The 21535-nt window shown below is 44.1% G+C and overlaps 1 protein-coding gene across 1 annotated transcript in view; it reads right to left on the reverse strand.

Moving 5' to 3' along the window:
• Window positions 1-324: 324 nt before the first annotated feature.
• Window positions 325-21535, reverse strand: part of LOC138928268 (piezo-type mechanosensitive ion channel component-like) — a 569725-nt gene continuing 548514 nt past the window's right edge. The window contains exon 12 of the mRNA XM_070284921.1: window positions 325-362. Within this exon, the coding sequence (XP_070141022.1) occupies window positions 340-362 (23 nt within the window). The 3' untranslated portion in view covers window positions 325-339. The remainder of the gene's footprint in view (window positions 363-21535) is intronic.

The following is a 21535-nucleotide window of genomic DNA, read 5'->3' on the forward strand; positions in this document are numbered from 1 at the left end:
TGGCGGGGACAATATCCCTTCTGGAGGACATTTCAGTTTTTCTGTACCTTTAAAAATGTTGATGGAGTTCGCTGAAGACTATAAGAAAGTCGTCTTAAACTGTAAACATGTGCTCGTTCTGTTACTTACGAAAAACCCTGATGATATGTTTGTGAAAAATGTTGATAGAAAAATCCATAATATTGCTATAAATAGTATAAGCTGGAAGATCCCCCACATCGTTCCAAGTGACAGTGCTAAACTTAAAATGTTTAATGTAGTAAAGAGTGGAGCTAGCCTCCCACTCGCATTCCGGAGTTGGGATTGTTATATAAATCCGACATTGGTTCAGGGAACACATCATATATGGAATGTCAAGATGTCTGCAAATAGAGAACGTCCACGTTTTGCTGTTATTGCATTTACATTGAATGGAGAACTAATCACAAACAATTTGAGAAATGCAAAGGTATATCTTAATTCTGAAGTATATCCCTATGAGGATTTGAATGTTAAATATAATGAGAATCGGTTTGCTGTCTTGTATGACATGTATACAAAATTTCAAGAGAGCTATTACAATCGAGAACCCCGAGCTCTTTTATCTCCGATGGAATTCATGTCGAAGGCTCCTATTGTGGTTGTTGATCTCTCATACCAGAACGAGAGTGTCAAATCAGGAGCGACTGATATAAAAATTTCCACTGAGCTGTTGCGAGTGAGATAAATACAAAGGCATATTGCCTTCTCATCCATGATCGACTAGTTGAATACTCGCCATTATTGGTTCAACGTATCGTCTAACAATTTGGAAAGGATTACTTCATTGCAAGTAGACGTACACGGATCCATCAAAATGCTAACACTAAAAAACAAAGACATCATCTCAACCAGTAATAGCATTCAACAACTTGTAATAAAAATAAATAATTTCATGAAAATGTTTAAACATCAAATTTTCCCCGAACATGAGCAATATCTGGAGGAGTCGCTCAAATATTTTTATAAAAGGATGGCTGATACACCGCTGGTTTCCAATATTCATGGACAACATTTCACATCTTGTTGTTGGGCACACGATAATGTCGAGAATGGAGTTGATACATGTGCTTGCCATTTATTTACTGTACGCTCACAAAAATCGTTAAAAATTATGAAAATGTATGTTAATTTAGAACATCGCTTCTGATTACTTGAAAAATAAAATTATATTTACACAAAAATAGTTTGTTTTTATTAGCATCGACCTATATTTGTTAGCATTCGTAATTGCAGGACTTGAGGTCATAGCCGGTTTCGATTTTATTTTTTTTTTAGCAAAAGCCGAGTCTTTGATTTTTATAAAATCGAAGCCGGCTATGACCTCAAATCCTGCAATTACGAATGCTAACAAATATAGGTCGATGCTAATAAAAACAAACTAAACCAAAGGGGAGATTCGCCCCAAAAAAACCCACGCCTCCATACGTAAAAGCTTTAAAGCTTGGCTTATGGCAAGTCTGAGAGACTTGCATGCCAAACGACTGGTTAAAAACAACAAAAAGAACTATTGCCGATTTTCAGGGTTTGCTTTTGCCTTTACATCGAAACTTACGATTCCCAACGAGTCTAAGCTAAGATTGAAGGTAAAGTACCAAGAAAATTAGCAATAGTCAGCAAGTGGTCTGATGAGTTGGATAGCTCCAACGACACGATCGTCACCACAGCTGCTGCTTATCTATTGACAAGTTCTTTTTGTTGTTTTTAGCAAAAGCCGAGTCTTTGATTTTTATAAAATCGAAGCCGGCTATGACCTCAAGTCCTGCAATTACGAATACACAAAAATAAATAGACAGCATTTTTTAATGGTGGAAATGGGATATGGGATATTTCTTTTGCAGCCTTTACTTTTCAGATTGACTGTGGATTTGAGTTTTGGGTGGATGGGGTGTTTCACATTGCACAGACTGTTGAGAAACCGTTACAAGTGCATCCTTCACCATCCAGATTTTGGTGAGCTAATTGAGCAGGTTGTTGCACGCACTTGATCTAGTGTAGGTGGGATGAGGGTGGGAAAATTTGACTGCTCTGATCCCCTTTCCAGCGGCCCTTCAGTGGGAAAACAAGTGACCTTTATCAAGTGAGGTATCTCACAGGGAAAATCACAGTCCTGAGTCGTGGGTGGGAACATGTTTCGACTCTGGCGCCCTTGTTCACTTACACCCCGTCCCTTTTTCAAGCGATGGATGTTGCCTTAACGTTCACGTCTGGCGCCCTTCTTCACTTACACCCTGTCCCTTTTTCAAACCAAGATCGTGGGTGAACGTACACAGGATGCTCACTCCAGGCGGAGCAGGACCGCCGCCGTGCGCCCTTTTTCAATTGCCTTAAGTGGGTGAACGTTCACGTGTGGGTCAGGATCACTCCTGTCGGAGCAGGATCTCCCCGGTGCGCCCTTTTTCAATTGCCTCACCCTCTAAGTGAGGGGTCGTCGGTGCACGTGCATCGATCCGGGATCGCTACCGGGATCGCTCCGTTGCATTCGCACTCGTATCCATATCCCTGTGGGAACCCTTGAACACTTGATCTCAAGTGTCCTTTTACATGCACTGACCCTAATTTATTCCATCTTTATTACCCCCTCTTATGACAGGTTCATATCTCTCCCTAACTAAGTGCATTTTTATTATCTAAACCACTCTAATTTTGACAGCTAATCCATTAATTGCATTTTTATTACCCTTTTTACCGACATCAAAGGTCCAGAAAGCCCGGTTATTTAACTACTCGTCTGTCCGTCTGTCTGTCCGTCTGTCCGTTTCTACGCAAACTAGTCCCTCAGTTTTAAAGCTATCTGAATGAAGCATATAGTCTTCTATATACTCTCACTGCTATATATGTCGGAACGGGCCGGATCGGACAACTATATCATATAGCTGCCATATGTTATGAAACTTAGTTTAGTGTCTGTTTTCGGCATTATAATTTTTAATATAAATATTAAAACCAATCTGCAAGGGTATATAAACTTCGGCGTGCCGAAGTTAGCTTCCTTTCTTGTTTTTTTTTTTAAATATAGAAGCCGACCAGGACCAGGTCCCAAAGAAGGAACGCCAGGCCAAGATCCAGGCCTGGCGAATTTTTTTATCTGTCCCCGCATATTTTCTTTGTTGGCGTACAATATTGTTTTTGTGGCCATATAATTTTGGTGCTGGCGGTACATTTGTCTTATGCTCGCATACAATTTTTTGAACTGCGCTTGCTGGCTACCAAACAGCACGTGTGGCCAGAATTTATTCCGCCACTGTACGTCACTGTGCGTCCGACGTTGGACCGACACGCCCAGAAGGCGCGGCAACGAGAGCCACCCAAGGCATCAATTAGAGTTTTTTTTTGTTTTAGTCTGTTTAGTAGTCATTTCGTTTTAATTTTGTATTATATCGTGTTTTTTTTTTATATTTATTTATTTATTCCGAATAATTCCATTATTTATTAATTTATTATTGCTATCTTTAATTAATTATTTCTTTATATATTTATGAATATTTATTCCCCATATTTATTTATTTTTTTTATTTCGATTTGTTAAACTTTTAAATTTGTGTTTTTTGCCTAGCTAGCGGCGAAGCTCACGCCATTGTTTCTAAATCTCCACTGACCAATGATGGCTTCCAATCCGCGTGGTCAGCGCTTCACGATCGTTTCGAGAATAAACGCGCCTTAGTAAACAATCAACTTAAGAAATTATTTAACATGGAGTCCAGTGAACGCGAATCCTCGGCAGCCTTAAAAGAGCTGCAAAATACAATCCAAAATTGTCTTACATCGCTGAGAATTTCCGGCCTTTCTACCGAGAATTGGGATTGCCTCCTTGTCTATTTGTGCTCCACAAAACTTCCAAAGCTGACGCTTTCATTATGGGAGCAATCCATCGAACAAAAAACCGAAATTCCTACGTGGCCAGAACTTGATTCATTCCTAACAGAGCGCTATAGAACTCTGGAAGCCATAGATTCTATCCAGCCTACTCTGACACGCTTTCGTTCATCTAAACCGACAATCTCCAACCCATCGCAACGAGTACTACAATCCTTTAGTACGAGGATTCTTCTTACGTCCAAGATATGCGATTTGTGTTCTGCAGAGAACCATCCAGTGCGTTTGTGTCCACGCTTCCTTCAGATGACGATGGTCGATCGATCATCTTATATCCAGAAAAAGCAGTTGTGCTTAAATTGCTTTGCAAGCGGTCATCCACTCCGCAATTGCACAAGCGCCCACAACTGTCTTACTTGTCACGGTCGGCATCACACTTTGTTGCATCCAAGCGACTCATCTTCCAGTGTTCCGATTCCTCTTGATAACACCCGACAAATATCTCCACCTATCCAGCGGATTTCGTCGTTCTCTACACGAGTGACCAATGCCGCCGACTCCTTCAATTACTGGGTTCCATACAACGACATCAAAGGCAGACGTTCCCGAGGTATTTCATCCTTCCAATGCCGAGTCTGTCAAGGGAACCATCCTCTTCGGAAGTGCCACCGTTTTCTTCGGCTTGATGCGAAGAAACGGCTCCAGGCAGTCATCGACAGAAAATACTGCGTCAACTGCTTGGCCCACCACCATTCTGGAGGATCTTGCCGTAGTAACGACCGATGCCAGTCGTGTGGACAGGATCATCACACACTTCTACATGCCGACGACCACTCAGTGAATCCAACACTTTCCCGAGCGAAGGACTTCTAATATTTTGCTGCGTATCCTCGCAAGGGGGGGAGAATGTTCACGCCAGAAAGGCGCTTAATTTCGGGAGGCAGTGCGCTCTTTCTTTCTCTCCCTCTCCCTCCGGACTTCCAATCCAAAGCTCCTCCGCTTGCTCTCGCTCTTCTAGCGGATGCTTCGGCTCTGGCCGATCGTCGCATCGCTGAGCGGCCGCTCCCGCTCTCCTAGTTTTAATTCCTATATTGAACTCGAATAAAGCGGACAACGTCCACTCTTTGAATATCGAAAATAACCACGCCCCCCGGCCTACTACTCTTTTCCGTGGTGGTGGGTATTTTTCTTTGGTGTTTTACGACTGCGGCGCGGGAGTGTTTATTAATAATAATTTGTGCTCATCCTACGGAACGGAATCAGCAAGTTTCCCCCCAGCCGAACAAACCCAAAAAAAACGGCACTTTGGTTTGGGGTTGTAGAGGTAAATCGCTACCTGCCAGTTATCCATTTTTTTCACCTTTTTCTGACTAAAGTAGTCTATAACTTCTGAAGCCGATGAAAGCCACCGACTACACTATGTCTACAAGTTACGTGGATCTTTCCTGGACCAGAATTAACTTTCATCGGCTGCGTCGAGCTGCGTCTGCGAAAATGCAACGACATAAACCAAAGCACACCAATCCATAAGGAAAACAATTTCAGAAGGGGATTGCAGAGAGCTCCAGCACAATACCTGAGCACGCAGCCGGGTATTGCATCGGGACCCGGTGAATAAACTGGTTTCACACGATGAAGATCCGAACTAAGGGAGCTTTCGTTTAAAATAGGACTGCAAATTATACAAAGAATATATTTATTTGGTTTTAATAAAATTTCAAAAACATTAAACAAAACATTTAAATCGTATAAAAAATATATTATATATCTTTTATAATATAACGAATAGTATAAGAATAACAATTATTGCAAGACGTTGATGCACTATGTACAGTACATATCAAGTGGAACTTGCGACACCAAGCACGTGCTTGTTCTGTTAGCAATTAGTAGGCGCGAAGGAAATAAATAAAAAAGAATGCGAGGAAAGCTACTACTGGCGTACTGCCGGATTGGTTGCTTGCATGCTTACTAAGTTGAAATTTTTAGTTTTGGGAGGCTATCAACATTAGATATTATGGTGTACAAATCATTAAAATATGCACAGAGGACTCTAAAGGGTTCATGCAATTCAAAGGATGTTTTGTAGTGGGGCAAAACTAATGGTAGAAAGGATCTAGTGTTTCTTATTGGTCCGTGAAAATATAGCTGACCGAGCAAGTCAGTACTTTCCACGTCACCACGGATTAAGTTGTATAAGAATGTAATACCTAGCATGGTTCTACGATTAGATAAAGAGGGTAAGTTAATTAGTAAGAGTCTACTAGAGTAAGACGGTAACCTCTGGTTTGCATCCCAGTTTAAACCGCGTAAAGCGAAAAGTAAGAAGTTCTTTTGAACCGATTCTATGCGTTTACTGTGGACGCCATACTGAGGGCTCCAAACGCAGGATCCGTATTCTAAGATAGGACGAATAAGTGAAATATTTAAAGATTTTGTAACATAGGGGTCATTGAATTCCTTCGACCACCGTTTAATGAAACCAAGCACAGCCCTGGATTTATTCATCATGCACGAAATATGATCGATAAAGTCGAGTTTAGGATCCAGACGGACACCTAAATCATCAACAATATAAATTTTTTCCACAGAGCAGCAATTTAGCGTATAAGTTGTAGGCTTAGGAACGACACGGCAGAATGTCATTAGCTTGCATTTAGAGCCATTCAAGTTTAATAAGTTCACGCGGCACCAAGTTTGAAAATTGTTAAGATCTGTCTGTAAGTCTGATTGGCAAGTAGCATCGTCATCAGCGTACATAAGTACTCTGGAGTTGGTCAAAACTTCGGGCAGATCGTTGATAAATAATGTAAACAATAGGGGACCCAAGTGACTGCCTTGCGGGACGCCAGATGTAACCCTAAGAACATTAGGTTAGGTTAGGTTAGACCGGACGGCCCTCGAGGGGCCCACACATAGGCCAATATGGCCCATAGCTATCCGGGGAAACTCCTGGATGGACCTAGAGACTATTTATGCGGGTTTCGAGATCCTTGAATATCAAGGTGTTTTTCGCAAAGGCAAGGAGTTCGCCTGGCTTTCTCCTGGAGGCATCTTCTAGTGATTCATCACATTTCCGGCATTTGGCGTTGTCGGTAATATCCAGCTTGACTGCATGTGCAGCAGACAGGCAGTGACCTGTAAGAATACCCACTAACATTCTGCAGTCCCTCCGCGGAAGATGCAACACGTAGTGGGTAAGTTTCTCGTTGTCTTCTTTGCACATGATTTTTGATATTCTGCAGGTTGCGGAATTACTCCCCCACCTGCTTTTTGCGCTTGCGTCAGCCCGTCTCTCTAGCTCGCTTTGGAGTGTTCTTAGGGAGATAGGGACGTTTTCTGTTCTTTCACTCGTCAGTCCAACGCCTTCCTTTGCAAGTTCGTCCGCGGTTTCGTTACCGTCTATGCCTTGGTGGCTGGGAACCCAGTAGATCCTGTAGTATGCACATATATTGAGTACCCACTATACTTAGCGGGTACACACTGTAACACTAAGTTGCAATGTTTATATCATAAACATCAAGTGGACGAAATATGAACTACCCACTTATGTATATATCGGCCGCTCACAAAGAATGCAAGTGTCAGCATAAATGCTACACGAGCGGACCACATGTATGTATGTGCATATACCTCCGCGCTCAGTCCAAAAGAGCATAGCTATGTATTTAAGAATATTTAAGAATATATATACATGACTCTCTGCTGCCGCTGTTGGCAGCGCAGCTAAGGGACTTAGACTTCCCTAGCTTTAAATCCATATTGATTAAGACACACATGAATGAGAGTTCGGAACGACAACAATGGTTGCTCCGACCAAAACTAATCTAAAATAAAATAAAATAATGAACAACAAAAACCTACAATACAACTGACTACTTATTTCTGGAGACACATTGATGGTCATATTACATGGCGACCGTGACAGAGAAGAACCTCAAGGGACCGCAACTCTAAAATGGAAAGCCAATAAATTAACATAAACCAAGCAAACAAGCAGCCAAAACCACCGTGTGCACTAAAATCTACAGATGAAAACCGATGCTGGAAAACGGATCAAGAGGCAAAACGCAGTGAGTAGTGTGTGATGTGCGGAAGAAGAAGTGGTGTGGTAAAAATATTAAAGGCCAGAAAGGCCGAACTACTGAAGCTATTGAATAGCGGAAGTAATGTGAATTGGACCCACTCGGTAAAAATACATGCCGAAGTGGAACATATAAAAAATATATTGAATGAAAAAAAGAACAAACCATCAAACCACTGAGACAACCACATCCACCTACACTGTGATTAAAAACAATGCAAAAATTAATCTGAAACAAGAAAGGAAGCTAACTTCGGCACGCCGAAGTTTGTATACCCTTGCAGATATTATTTCATTGCATTTTACCTATACTTATTATGTTGAGAGTTTGACAGTTACAGTTTTACATTCCCAGTTTTACATTTTCCCTACACCTACCGATCGGTTTATATGGCAGCTATATGATATAGTTGTCCGATTTTCATAAAATTTATACCAAAATTCTGAACTAATAAAATAAGCTTATATCCCAGAGTAGAAAAAAATAGTTTGAAAAACAACGAAGTTATAATTTTTTTTCTATTAATTTCCTGATCGTTCCTATGGCAGCTATATGATATAGTCGTCCGATTTTCATAAAATTTTTACCAAAATTCAGAAATAATATAAAATGGTCATATGTCAAAAATAGTGCACATATGTTGAAAAACAGCCAAGTTATAATTTTTTTTCTAAAAATTTATCGAACATTTGTATGGCAGCTATATGATATAGTCGTCCGATCCGGCCCGTTCCGACATATATAGCAGTGAGAGCATATAGAAGACTATATGCAAAGTTTCATTCAGATAGCTTTAAAACTGAGGGACTAGTTTGCGTAGAAACAGACAGACGGACAGACAGACAGACAGACAGACAGACAGACGGACAGACGGACAGACGGACAGACGGACATGGCTAGATCGACTCGGCTGTTGATGCTGATCAAGAATATATATACTTTATAGGGTCGGAAACGTCTCCTTCACTGCGTTGCAAACTTCTGACTGAAATTATAATACCCTGCAAGGGTATAACAACCCCCTCCAGAAGAAGCTGAATTTCCACGATTTAAAAAGGAATGCCCAAAGGACTGCCCGGGACCTCTGGAGAGCCCGTTTTGCATATCATCATGTATGAAGCCTGTGCGATGACCAGCACCGGCACCGCCTGAGCCCATAGGCCCAGGACAGCTGCAGCAGAAACTGCGAGTGTGAGGGGCAGGCCGCCTCTTACACCTTCGAGGGAGCGTCAGCGAAGCCGCCTGCACAATATTTTTAAAAACGTTTTGCACTGCGTTGCATATTTTTTTTAAATTGCACTACGATGCATATTTTTTTTATACATATAAAAAACAATTGTAAAATTGAGCGACATTAAAGTTGCCCGATAGCGTGTGGCCTGGCGGCTATACAACCAATAGGCAGGGAAAAATGTAAATTTTTTTTATGAAAAGAAAAGAAAATTAAACAAAATCTTGAAATTTACAAATTCTCTAATATTTTCTATGAGCCATTGGCAAATAAGTTCAAAGCCAAAATCCAAGCCATATGTTAATGGCATAAAATTGGAAGAAGATTTTACAAATTTTAAAAACAAAGCTAAACAAAACATAGCCACTATGGGATTGATAGAAACAAAGTCAGTGGACTCCACTGCAAATGTAATTAATAAAATCGAATCACACACAGTGATACCAATTTGACAAATATTTTATTAGCAGTTATTGTTATCATAATGAGTGCTTACATTCTGTACAAGGCTTATATTTTCCATAATAAATGCATTTCAAAAAGAGCCATAAACAGGAGTCAGGCTAATGACCTGGACAAAATATAAAAAGCACAAACAATAATTGAAAATAAAATTCGAAATATTATTATGTATACCATTGAGGAAATGTATAAAGAACTATATTAAAAATTACTTATCATATATCCTTGGAAATAAAATAAAATAAATAAATAAAACAAACACAATTCGAAAACAATCAATAGGAAACCATCAGCAAAATGGCTAGCAGCAACGCTGACATGAGTCAGGAAATGCAGGAAAGCGCCATTGAATGCGCAAAACAAGCCATTGGTGCATTCGAAACTGAATCGCAGATTGCCAAATATATAAAAAACGAATTCGATGCAAAATTTAGACCCAACTGGCATTGCGTTGTCGGCAGGGATTTCGGATCATCTGTGTCCCACGATCCAGATTATCTTATATATTTCTATTTAAATCAGTTAGCGATTTTATTGTATAGGACAAGTTCGTAGAGACAGCAATTCCGTTTGTGTAGGTTCGAGAATAAAATTCGAGTAATGTTCTGAACAAAATTCCATTAAATAATGGAATGGGGTGAACTTTATAAAGAACTGAACAACATAAAAACTGATTTTGACAGATCATACAAGTCATTATCAAGGACCCGGCTGGCACAGCAAAATACTGTGAATAAGCATGCTGAAATATTAGTAGACCGCTTTAACGCAGCGCGTATATTAATATATGACCAGAGAGACCGGCTAGACAAAGCCAATTGGTCTCGAGTATCTAAGTTCTTACTAAAATTACGAGAGAACTTAATATACATAAAACAAAGGTATAACTTGGCCATTTCAGTGCCAACTATATTAAACACACCATTGGCAGTAGAAACTGAAGACGAGCCAGCACCATCAGATTCACCAGCTCTTGAGCCGGATGAAATAAGTGACCCAGCTACTGCAGATACCGAAATAGAGGAAAAAGATATAAACAACCTCACGGTACCTGCAGTCCGTATTCAATCTGAACCATCAGATCAGGATCTAACAGACTCTACCGATAACGACAGCATTGTAGAAACAAAACCTAACACAATGGCTGACGAAACGATTGCCCAACGGGCATACATTAAAGAAATTTCGAGTGCCATACCCGAATTCAACGACCAAAAATTACATCTACAACGATTTGTAACGGCCTTGAAGTTAGTTAACCTAACAAAGGGAACATTCGAACACATAGCTGTAGAAGTGATTAAATCCAAAATTGTTGGATCAACACTATACAGAGTTCAAGATGAAACGACCATACTTGCGATAATCAAGAAGTTGCAAGACACCATAGTCGGCGAAACGTCCGATGTAATAAAGGCCAAAATGGCCAAGACTATACAGAAAGGCAAAACTGCCGAAAAATTTACCTCTGACATTGACAATTTACGGAAGCTCCTCGAAGCTTCGTATATCGATGAAGGCCTCTCAGCCGAACACGCTGATAAATTCAGCACAAAGGAAGCCATCTCCACAATGGTCAAAAATTGTGAGCATGGCCGACTTAAGACAATATTGGAAGCTGGCAACTTCACGACAATGAATGAAGCCGTCACCAAGTACATACAATACAATACAATACAAATTTGAAATTCCCAATTAATGTACCAATAACTTACAGTTCTGGCAACAATTCAATACTTCTGCCAGCAAGATCCCAAGTTATTCGGAAAATTGAACTTAATTCAGAAGAAGACAGTGTATTAATTCCAAATCAGGAAATTCAGCATGGTATTTACGTTGCGAATACCATAGCAACATCCCAAAATGCCTTCATAAGATTAATTAATACAACAAATACAAACCAAATAGTAAGTACAGATAATCTAACATGTGAACCACTTTCGAACTACGTTGTAGTCAACACAAATCCAGACAATAGAGAAAAATCTGTACTATCGCAACTTTCAAAAAACTTCCCTCCACAATTCAAGTCACAGCTTTCCAACTTATGCACTCAGTATAGCGATATATTCGGATTGGTGAAATATACCAAAATACCGACACAATTTCATACATTCCAAGAAATATACTAACTGTAGCGCGTGGCGGTTACACTTTGAATTGAAAAAAATTTTTTTTTTCAGTTTTCAAATTATTTTTATTTGAGCAAATACATAAAAATAAACATAAAAAATTAAATAAAAAATATTTTTTAAAAATGGTTTTCATTGAAAAAAAAATTATTTTTTCACTTTGATACCCTTTAAAAAGGCGTATATGTGGGCGTGGTACTTTATGCAGTACATATATACATTTTACAACAATTACCTGTCCAATGCCGTTTAAATTATTCGATTACCTTATTTGGTTCAAAAGATATGATTTTTGCAACGCTAAATGAGAAAAGGCGCTGCTGTGTGACGTCGAGGGCCTGATAATTCCGTCCTTTAACAAAGCCATTGTCTCCTTATTTACGAAATCTGCCACGCCCATGGGGTACGGATAAAGTTTTGAGTAAATGGGTTGATCGTCCTCAGTACATATTGTGGCAATGACATTGGTATTATACGGCAGTGCTTCTTCCGGTTCCGCAAAGACGGCAAATCGGTCTCTAAGCATTGCGTGGAATTTATTGGATATTTGGTTTGGTACCACAATATCGTCTATATTGGTGAAATTAACAATGTTACACCTCAAAAACTGAATTGGTTCGACTTCATTGTTGATTTTTAAAGTTTTGTTTTTAAAATCCAACGTTGCATTTGCCTGCGTCAATGTGTCGAGTCCTATTATGCCATCAAAACTGGAAAGGTTCGGGAGAATAAAGAATTGAACATATGTATTGAATATATTAATAAAGCATTTATGGTTGATGTTGTTGCAGCCATGTAGAGACTTAACTGTAAATTTTGTTTCTACCGGCACTATGTATTTTAATTCAGGAAGGGGCTGTATGTAGTTTTTTGAAGCCCCGGTGTCAATCAAAAGTTTTATAGTTCTCCCTGCTATCTTTCTCTCAATGTATGGAAGCAGGGACCTGTGCCTAAAAAATGAACATGATCGTAACCCATTAATTCGTCTTCAAAATTCTCAACCTCCGCTTCTGCCTCCTGTTGATATTCACCGGTATCTTCCTCACCTTGACCCATTGTGACGGTTAGGTCATTCCTCGGGGCTCAAGGATGGCCAGGGTTCGACTCAGATATTTATTTATTGTCTGAGGTGGTTGCTGCAAGGAAGTTCTCGATCCGGGTTCCAGAGGAGAAGGCCGTAGTTAGGTTATACTGAGACAAAAACACTTTATTGTATCTACGGGTACAGTGAGGAAAGCGGGATTTTGGCGTTGGCAATCGAGAGTATCTGCTCCAGTTCGCCGTACGCCGGCCCGGGTCGTCCTTCTTCGGCTGCGTTTCGTCACCCGGTGGTCCGCCGTCTACTCGTCCTTTCGAGACGTGTTCCGTTGCCCTGGAGAGTCCGTTGCTCGTTCCCGTGCTGGGGCTTCGAGTAGTCGAGCTTCATAGAGGGGCGAGAGTAGTTGGCGAAGACCCTAAGGTCTTTCAGGTTAGTGCAATATGCGGAGGCCCTGAGGTCTTCCACCAAGGTCTTCTAAGAGGAGAAGTTTGTAGAGGCCCTAAGGTCTTCTAAGATGAGAAGTTTGTAGAGGCCCTAAGGTCTTCTAAGATGAGAAGTTTGTAGAGGCCCTCAGGTCTTCTAAGATGAGAAGTTTGTAGAGGCCCTAAGGTCTTCTAAGGTGAGAAGTTTGTAGAGGCCCTAAGGTCTTCTAAGATGAGAAGTTTGTAGAGGCCCTAAGGTCTTCTAATATGAGAAGTTTGTAGAGGCCCTAAGGTCTTCTAATATGAGAAGTGTGTAGAGGCCCTAAGGTCTTCTAAGGTGAGAAGTTTGTAGAGGCCCTAAGGTCTTCTAATATGAGAAGTTTGTAGAGGCCCTAAGGTCTTCTAAGGCGAGAAGTTTGTAGAGCCCCTAAGGTCTTCTAATATGAGAAGTTGTTAGAGGCCCTTAGGTCTTCTAAGATTGAGAAGTTGTTAGAGGCCCTTAGGTCTTCTAAGATTGAGAAGTTGTTAGAGGCCCTTAAGTCTTCTAAGATTGAGAAGTTGTTAGAGGCCCTTAGGTCTTCTAAGATTGAGAAGTTGTTAGAGGCCCTTAGGTCTTCTAAGATTGAGAAGTTGTTAGAGGCCCTTAGGTCTTCTAAGATTGAGAAGTTGTTAGAGGCCCTTAGGTCTTCTAAGATTGAGAAGTTTGTAGAGGCCCTAAGGTCTTCTAAGATGAGAAGTTTGTAGAGGCCCTAAGGTCTTCTAAGATGAGAAGTTTGTAGAGGCCCTCAGGTCTTCTAAGATGAGAAGTTTGTAGAGGCCCTAAGGTCTTCTAATATGAGAAGTGTGTAGAGGCCCTAAGGTCTTCTAAGGTGAGAAGTTTGTAGAGGCCCTAAGGTCTTCTAATATGAGAAGTTTGTAGAGGCCCTAAGGTCTTCTAAGGCGAGAAGTTTGTAGAGCCCCTAAGGTCTTCTAATATGAGAAGTTGTTTGAGGCCCTTAGGTCTTCTAAGATTGAGAAGTTGTTAGAGGCCCTTAGGTCTTCTAAGATTGAGAAGTTGTTAGAGGCCCTTAGGTCTTCTAAGATTGAGAAGTTGTTAGAGGCCCTTAGGTCTTCTAAGATTGAGAAGTTGTTAGAGGCCCTTAGGTCTTCTAAGATTGGGAAGTTGTTAGAGGCCCTTAGGTCTTCTAAGATTGAGAAGTTGTTAGAGGCCCTTAGGTCTTCTAAGATTGAGAAGTTGTTAGAGGCCTTTAGGTCTTCTAAGATTGAGACGTGCACGGAGGCCCTAAGGTCTACCGAGATATATATAGAGACTTATAGGGAGGCCCTTAGGTCTTCCAATATCGAGACGTACAGAGAGGCCCTAAGGTCTTCCACAAGTTATAAACGTAAGATATGGTCGGGGTCCGACTATTAGTTACCACTTTACCAATATACCTTACTCGTCCTTGCTCCTTGGGCGGCTCCTTCCTGTTGGCTTACCCGTGCTCCTGTAGAGGACTTGGCCGATCGCCGGCCGAAAACTGAATGCCATCCCACGGCTGGAGCTCGCCTTATATAGCGCTCTGGAGCGATCGAGTGTGGCTGTCGCTCCCGAAGAAATTTGCCATAATAGTGTGGCCAGACCCTTCGCGGGCCAGTGTGACCTCTCTGTGCTCGTGGCGCGCGCGCGCATTTAAATAAAACTGGCGATCGTTTGACTTTATTTTGGATTGCTTATTCTTTGTTTTTATTGACTTCAAGTATTGTCTCTTATTTACTATGTATATTTTGTGTCTTCAGTTGTTGTCGCTTATTCCTATGTCTTAATATGTATATTTGTGTCTTCATGTTTTGTCTCTTCTTCTTATTCTTTAATTCTTATTTATCTACTTGTGCGTTATTCGTCACACTCCCCCCTCCTTTTGTTGGCGCTGTGTTCCACCAGGGTTACCTTATTGTTCCTCGTCACTACTACGCGCCAGGTCATCGATCCGTCCTGCATGATCCACGCCTGCTGTCGGCCGTACTGCTTCCGCGCCAGTTTTTCCTTGATGTCCTTCACGGCCTCCTTTGATAGCTGCGCTCCCGCAGGGATCCTCCGGCCATACGTGGTCTCCTCGTCCGAGTGGATTTCTATAATATCCCGGTCGGGTGAGGTGGCTGCTGGCCCTAGCGGATGTGGGCGTGCATGCTCCTTTATCCGGCTCCTATACTCTCCAGCCTGTCCCGGCGGGGCCTGGTCTTGAGCCCGTGTCGGCGACTGCTGCTGAACTGCTGGGCGCGGTTGGCGCTGCTGCGAGGTTGCGATCGTTGGCTGGTCGGTGTTGTCGGGCGGCTTGAGTGGCTGCCCTGCGGTGGCGACAGTTGGCGTACCGGCATCCGTGCTTGCCGTTGACGGCTGCTGTGCGATGGTGATCGTGTCCGCTGTACGGCTGGCGCTATCGGTTGGCTTGGGTGGCTGCCACGCGGTGGCGACAGCTGGCGTCCCGGCATCCTTGTTTGCTGTTGCCGGCTGCTGTGCGGTGGTGATCGCGGTCGTTGGCTGGTCGGCGCCGTTGGTTGGCTTGGATGGTTTCCACGCGGTGGCGACAGCTGGCGTCCCGGCATCCTTGTTTGCTGTTGCCGGCTGCTGTGCGGTGGTGATCGCGGTCGTTGGCTGGTCGGCGCCGTTGGTTGGCTTGGATGGTTTCCACGCGATGGCGAGCGTTCGTGAGCGTTGGAGACTGCACACGAGGGTTGCATCACCCGTATCGGCGCCTGGTGGCTTGATGATGGTGCTGCTGTTTCGCCTGTGTTCCCTGGCTCCTGCTGCAGTGCCTCTGCTGTTGTATGCGGTCCGTGCGCGATACGCCTCCTTCCTGCTGGGATCGCTGATTCCTCGCTTGCCGATGCCGCCGTACCCATCCTTGCTGGTGCCGTCCTCTTTCGAGTGCCCCCTGCCATGGCCGTTGCCTCGATCGCCACTGCCGTCCTGGTCGCCGTTGCAATGCTCGCGTGGCGCTGCCGGAATCTCCTCATACTTTCCTGGAGCCGCTGCATCTTCCCTGTAATAGAATTTTAAAGCGTCTTGTTACTATTATGGATTTTGCCGCTGTTTAGTGTTGTAAAATGTTTGCACCTTAGTGTTGTCATACGCGTTTTGGTTAGTGTTGTGTTGTGTGTGTGTTCTAGTGTTGTGTTATGTGTGTTTAGTGTTGTGTTCTGGGTTTTTTGTGTTATGTTGTTCGGTTCTGATCCGCCCCCCAGATGTGGTTTTGTGTCCCCAATGTATACGCGTTTTGTTTTCTGTGTTTCTGTATTTTTTACGTGTATTATTACCGGGGATATGAATTTCCCTACCTTCCATGGACCATCATATTTTGGCGCTAGTTTAGCGTTGAATTTATCTGCCGCGTTGGAGAGTAGGTGTGTTTTGTACCAAGTGCCCTATTGCCGGTTTCCACTCCCGTTTACGCAGATCGTCGTGCTGTTTCTGTCTTCCAGCGGCCTCTTGCATGTTTGCCGTGGCTTCTTCCCGTAGATTGTTCAGCCTTTTCCATCTGTTATCTATGCTTTCCGCCGTCAGTCCTGACCCGGAGGTTATGGCGTCGAAAACTGTGTTGGGTAGTCTCAGCTCCTTCCCAAATATTAGCTGTGCCGGGCTAAATTTGGTTGACTCGGATGTGCTGCTATTGTATGCCAGCATTAGTTCCGGTAGATGCTCGTCCCACTTATTATGCTCCTCCTCTGCCAATTGTGCTATCATGGTCTTTACGGTGCGGTTTGTGCGCTCTGTTGGGTTTTCCTGAGGCGTATACGGTGCTGTAAACTGTTGCCGCACGCCCCATTTCTCCATAGCGGTTTTCGTTTTCCGCCCCGTGAACTGAACCCCATTGTCCGAGATCAGTATTTTCGGTGCCCCAACTCTCGCTATCACCCTTTCTCTGAAGACTTTCAACAAAGCCTCTGCGGTTGCTTGTCGGATTGCCGCCAGTTCTACCCATTTCGAGAACTTGTCCACTATTACGATCAACGTGGTATTCCCGTGCTTAGTGCGTGGGAGAGGTCCGACAAAATCGACACACATCGTCTCCCAGGGTGCCTCCGCGATCCTCGTCAACATTTTTCCCGCTGTTTTTTGTTGGGCAACTTTGTATCGCTGGCAACACTGGCATTCCCTGACGAACCGTCTCACGTCCCTTCCCAGTCGTGGCCAGAAGTATCTTTGCTTGACCCGTTTCAGCGTTTTGTAGATGCCTAAGTGACCCGCTTCTGCCGTGCTATGGTTCTCTGCCAATACCTGTTGTATCTCCTCCTTTGTGACGCATAATTTCCATGGCTGTGGGTTCTCGCTATCACCGCCTAATTTATAGAGTCGATCTCCCACTTTCTTGAACTCCGTGTTTCCTGGGTCGTTCTCCACTTCTTCAAGCTTTTGTTCCAGCCAGTCCTTTGCTTCCTTGATTGTGCGTCTGCTACCGCATTCAATTTTCCCTTTCGGTATTGAACTTCGAACTGAAAGGGTTGGAGACCTAACGCCCATCTCGCGACTCTCCCTGACGGACTTTCTATTGAATTAAGCCACTTCAGTGCCATGTGATCCGTGACCACCACAAATTGGTAACCTTCTAAGTACATTTTGTACTTATTGATGCCCCAATATATCGCGAGGCATTCCTTTTCGGTGGCGCTGTAGTTCCGTTCCATGTTACTTAGCCTCCTGCTGGCGTACGAGATCACGTGTTCCCCGTCTTCTCCATCCTGCATCAGTACTGCGCCTATCCCTAAGTCGCTGGCGTCTGTCTGCAGTTTGAACTGGCGACTGAAGTCTGGGCATGACAGTACAGGAGTTTTGTCAAACTTTCCTTCAAGCTGCCGAACGACTTTTGATGCTCCTCGGCCCATTCAAACTTTTTCCCTTTCCTCAGGAGGTCTTGGAGCGCTCCGGCCTGTTCTGTGAAGTTGGGTATAAACCTTCGATACCATGATGCCATGCCTAGGAAACTGTGCACCTCCTTCGTGGTTTTCGGTGCCGCCAGCTCTTGGATTGCCGCTATTTTTTCTGGGTCTGTTCTGATTCCTCTGTCGGTCACCACGTGTCCGAAATATTTCAGTTCTTTCTGGAAGAACTGGCATTTCTCCGGATTTATCTTCAGGTTCGCCCTTTGCAGTCTTCTGAACACTTCACCTAGTTTCTCCAGATGCTCTCGTTTGCTCCGTCCAATGACCACGATGTCATCTAGGTAGGCAAACGCAAATGGTTCCATTTCCGGGCCTATTATTGTGTCTAGTGCCCGCTGGAATGTCGCTGGAGCTGTTGTCAACCCGAATGGCATTACTTTCCACTCAAATAGTCCCCGCCCCGGTACTGTGAACGCCGTATATTGCTGGCTGCTTTTCTCCATTGGTATCTGCCAGTATCCGGATTTCAGATCTATCGTACTTATGAACTTCGCTTCCCTTAATTGGTCCAGTATATAGTTCATCCTTGGTACCGGGTATGCGTCTTTCTCCGTTCTTTCGTTCAACAGTCGATAGTCTATGCACATCCGCCACGTGTTGTTTTTCTTTTTTACCAATACTACCGGTGCGCTATATGGGCTGCGCGATGGTTCCACTAGCCCTAATGCCAACAACTCGTCCACCTGTTCGTTAATTATAGCTTGTTGCTTCGGGTTCCGTGGGTAATACCGTTGTTTTATAGGTCTGTCGTCCCTTAAGTGTATTGCGTGTCTCGTAATGTTACTTACTCCCTGCAACCCCTCGAATACTTGCCTTTGGCTTTCCAGGAACGCTTGCACTTCCGCGTCCGATGGTTCTGGCATCTCCTTGTTGGCTCTACTGGCTGTCGGGTTCGCCTCACTCCCCGTGTCCTCTATGGCTGTTATCTCCAGTTCCAGCTTCCCGCACCGTAGTAGGCTGTGCGCCCCGGCTAGAAAATCCATTCCTAACAAGATTCCGCCTGCGACCTGTTTCAGAATCAGGAATGTCAGGCTAAATGCCTTCCCCGCGAACTGGATGTCCGCTGTGAACATTCCTACTGTTCTCTGGCTTGATCCGTTCGCCATCACGATTTCGGCCCGGGCTCCGCTCCCCCTGCCTTGCTTTCTGAGGTCTTGGTACCTATTCATACTTAACGCGCTTCGGGACGCTCCGGTATCTATTACCCCCTTCGCCATTCTGCTTCCGACCCTGATGCGTGCGGTTATTTGGTATCCGTCGCAGCTCAGCTGTTTTCCTGTTGCTGGCTCTAGTCTTGCCGCCTGAGCTGCCAGCTTTATCTGCTCAGGCCTCCTGCGTTTCCCGGTCCCCTTCTGCAGCATTCCGTCGTTCTGATGTCGTTTCGTCCACAGACCCAGCAGAATAGCCGTTGAGGGTTGCCACATGTGCGCGCCGCATGGCCTGTCCCGCCGCATCGCATACAAATTTCCGGCCGTATTTGCTGCTGTGCTGGTTGGTTGTGTCGCGGCTGGTCCGCTGCCTCGATCTCTTCCACTTCCTCTGCTAGTTTGAGGAACTCCGTCAGCGACCTAAATCCTGATCTCCGCGTGTAGAGCTTGATCTTGCTCCTGCAGTTGTTAAATATGCGGTCGAGCTTCTCCTCTTCTGACAGCTTCGTGAATCGCATGAGCTTTCTTAATCCCATAGCGTATTCCCTCACCGGTTCTGAATCACGCTGTTTAAGCTGCGCGATCTGCGTTCTTAACTGTTCCTCGTACCTTGGAGGCAGGAAGTACTCCAGTAGTTCTGTTGTCAGCTGCTTCCATGTGTTTATTTTGGTTGGAGTGGTGTTCCACCAGTCTATGGCGGCTCCTTCCAATATGTATGGCATGGTCTGCACGAGCTGGTTCTCCTGAATGCCGTACCCAGACGCCCACTGCTCCATTTTGTCTAAGAACTCAAGTGTTTGCTCCTCTTCTCTGCTTTCCGGACTTATCTCTGCCGGGTTTTTGTCCCTACTGTATCTCACCGCTGGTCCGGCGATTTGCTGTTCTTGCTCCCCTTCCTCGAATATTACGATTTCCGGTACGATATCTTTTGCCGGACTTTTATCTCTCTTGTACCTTATCGTTAGATCGGCGAGCCGTTGTCTGATCTCTTCGTTATGATCCGTCCTCTTGACAAACGCCGCCAGTAGCCGTCTTAGCTCTTCGCTTTTCCCTGACGTGTCTAATCCGAACTCTTCCGCGTATTCCGTAAGTTCGTTTTTCGACGCTAGGTATACCCAGCTTGACATAACTCTGCCGGTGTCGGTCTGTTCCTTGCAACCACTTCAATCTGCTCGGGCGCCACTGTGACGGTTAGGTCATTCCTCGGGGCTCAAGGATGGCCAGGGTTCGTCTCAGATATTTATTTATTGTCTGAGGTGGTTGCTGCAAGGAAGTTCTCGATCCGGGTTCCAGAGGAGAAGGCCGTAGTTAGGTTATACTGGGACAAAACAATTTATTGTATATATGGGTACAGAGAGGAAAGCGGGATTTTTGTGTTGGCAATCGAGAGTATCTGCTCCAGTTCGCCGTACGCCGGCTCGGGTCGTCCTTCTTCGGCTGCGTTTCGTCACCCGGTGGTCCGCCGTCCACTCGTCCTTTTCGAGACGCGTTCCGTTGCCCTGGGGTCCGTTGCTCGTTCCCGTGCTGGGGCTTCGAGTAGTCTAGCTTCCTAGAGGGGCGAGAGTAGTCGGCGAAAACCCTAAGGTCTTTCAGGTTAGTGCAATATGCGGAGGCCCTGAGGTCTTCCACCAAGGGATCAGTGGGTAGAGGCCCTAAGGTCTTCTAAGATGAGAAGTTTGTAGAGGCCCTAAGGTCTTCTAAGATGAGAAGTTTGTAGAGGCCCTAAGGTCTTCTAAGATGAGAAGTTTGTAGAGGCCCTGAGGTCTTCTAAGATGAGAAGTTTGTAGAGGCCCTAAGGTCTTCTAAGGTGAGAAGTCTGTAGAGGCCCTAAGGTCTTCTAATATGAGAAGTGTGTAGAGGCCCTAAGGTCTTCTAAGGTGAGAAGTTTGTAGAGGCCCTAAGGTCTTCTAATATGAGAAGTTTGTAGAGGCCCTAAGGTCTTCTAAGGCGAGAAGTTTGTAGAGCCCCTAAGGTCTTCTAATATGAGAAGTTGTTAGAGGCCCTTAGGTCTTCTAAGATTGAGAAGTTGTTAGAGGCCCTTAGGTCTTCTAAGATTGAGAAGTTGTTAGAGGCCCTTAGGTCTTCTAAGATTGAGACGTGCACGGAGGCCCTAAGGTCTACCGAGATATATAGAGACTTATAGGGAGGCCCTTAGGTCTTCCAATATCGAGACGTACAAAGAGGCCCTAAGGTCTTCCACAAGTTATAGACGTAAGATATGTTCGGGGTCCGACTATTAGTTACCACTTTACCAATATACCT

Source organism: Drosophila kikkawai, chromosome 3L, assembly GCF_030179895.1.
Source record: "Drosophila kikkawai strain 14028-0561.14 chromosome 3L, DkikHiC1v2, whole genome shotgun sequence".
Classification (NCBI taxonomy): Eukaryota; Metazoa; Arthropoda; class Insecta; order Diptera; family Drosophilidae; genus Drosophila; species Drosophila kikkawai.